Source organism: Thamnophis elegans, chromosome 6 (genome assembly GCF_009769535.1).
Source record: "Thamnophis elegans isolate rThaEle1 chromosome 6, rThaEle1.pri, whole genome shotgun sequence".
In the NCBI taxonomy this organism is placed as follows: domain Eukaryota; kingdom Metazoa; phylum Chordata; class Lepidosauria; order Squamata; family Colubridae; genus Thamnophis; species Thamnophis elegans.
This window is the reverse complement of record NC_045546.1, coordinates 6,028,781-6,030,354: the sequence shown is the minus strand read 5'-3', so window position 1 is coordinate 6,030,354 and position 1,574 is coordinate 6,028,781. Positions and strand designations below refer to the sequence as shown.

The following is a 1,574-nucleotide window of genomic DNA, read 5'->3' as shown; positions in this document are numbered from 1 at the left end:
ATTAAAAATAAAAGCATTTGGATTGATCATTGCTAGGGGTTATTATATCTGATCTGACAAAGGGAGACATGATAGCAGTCTTCCAATATTTGAGGGGCTGCCACAGAGATAAGGGGAGGGAATCAAACTATTTTCCAAAGCACCCGAAGGCCAGACAAAGGAATAATGGATGGAAACTGACCAAGGAAAGATTCAACCTGGAAATAAGGGGAACTTTTCTGACAGTGAGAACAATCAACCCATGGAACAGAAGTTGCCTTTTTTAGTTGTGGGAGCTTCATCCCTGGAAGCTTTCAAGAAGAGACTGGACTGCCAACTGTCAGAAATGGTATAGCGTCCCCTGCTTGAGCTGGGGGTTGGACTAGATGACCTACGAGGTCCCTTCCAACTCTGTTAAATCTGTTAATCTGCAAAAGCGGGGAGGAAGGGAAGAGAATGTGTTGGCTCTCGACTGACATCTAGTGGTCGGGATTTTCGCACCTAACGCCGCAATCCGCTCGGCATACATTTCCCATCGTGCTTTGAGGCCAGAAGAGGGAGACGACAAGAACGCCGGTTCGATTAAAAACAAACTACATTTCCCAGAGAGCCACGGGGTTCCAGGCCGGAAGTCCATTTTCCTTTTCTCTTTAGACTTGCTTTGGGTGTCAATTCTGAGTTTCCAGCAAGAAGCCGGTGGGAAGATGCTGCCCACGGGTCCGAGGGTTGTGAGTCTGTTGCTGCGGGACATCCAGAGCTTTGCTGCACGGTTCAGAGGTGAGACAACGTGTAGCTTCTTCACCAGGTCGCTTGCAATCTGATAAACCGAGACTGCAAGTGTCTTTCGCCTGGGTCTCTTCCCAAATGATGATGCTCTTTGGCTCGATAATTTCTCCGACTTATATCTGAGAAATATCCTGAAGTGTTGCATCTGATGTTAACCCAATCTATTGAAAGAAAATCAACCCCTGGGTTGAAAACTACTTTTGAAACTCAGTTTAGACAGATATTAGTTTGGATTTAGTTCGTGCTTCGTTGCTCTCTCTAGATAGGTGATAGGTGATAGATAGATAGATAGATAGATAGATAGATAGATAGATAGATAGATAGACGACAAATAGATAGATGATAGGATAGGATGGTTAGTAGGTAGGTAGGTAGGTAGGTAGGTAGGTAGGTAGGTAGATGATAGATAGAGATATAGATAGATAGATAGATAGATAGATAGATAGATAGATAGATAGATAGATAGATAGATAGATAGATAGAGATATAGATAGATAGATAGATAGATAGATAGATAGATAGATAGATAGATAGATAGATGATAGATAGATAGATAGATAGATATAGATGATAGATAGATAGATATAGATGATAGATAGATAGATAGATGATAGATAGATAGATAGATAGATAGATAGATAGATAGATGATAGATAGATAGATAGATAGATAGATAGATAGATAGATAGATAGATAGATAGACAGACGACAAATAGATAGATGATAGGATAGGATGGTTAGTAGGTAGGTAGGTAGGTAGGTAGGTAGGTAGGTAGGTAGATGATAGATAGAGATTAGATAGATAGATA

General features: G+C 40.7%; 1 protein-coding gene across 1 annotated transcript in view; it reads left to right on the top strand.

Annotated features, from left to right (window-relative positions):
* The first annotated feature begins 598 nt into the window (after positions 1–598).
* CCDC90B (coiled-coil domain containing 90B) overlaps positions 599–1,574 on the top strand; it is an 11,553-nt gene continuing 10,577 nt past the window's right edge. The window contains exon 1 of the mRNA XM_032219222.1: positions 599–756. Coding sequence (XP_032075113.1) covers positions 684–756 — 73 coding nt within the window. The 5' untranslated portion in view covers positions 599–683. The remainder of the gene's footprint in view (positions 757–1,574) is intronic.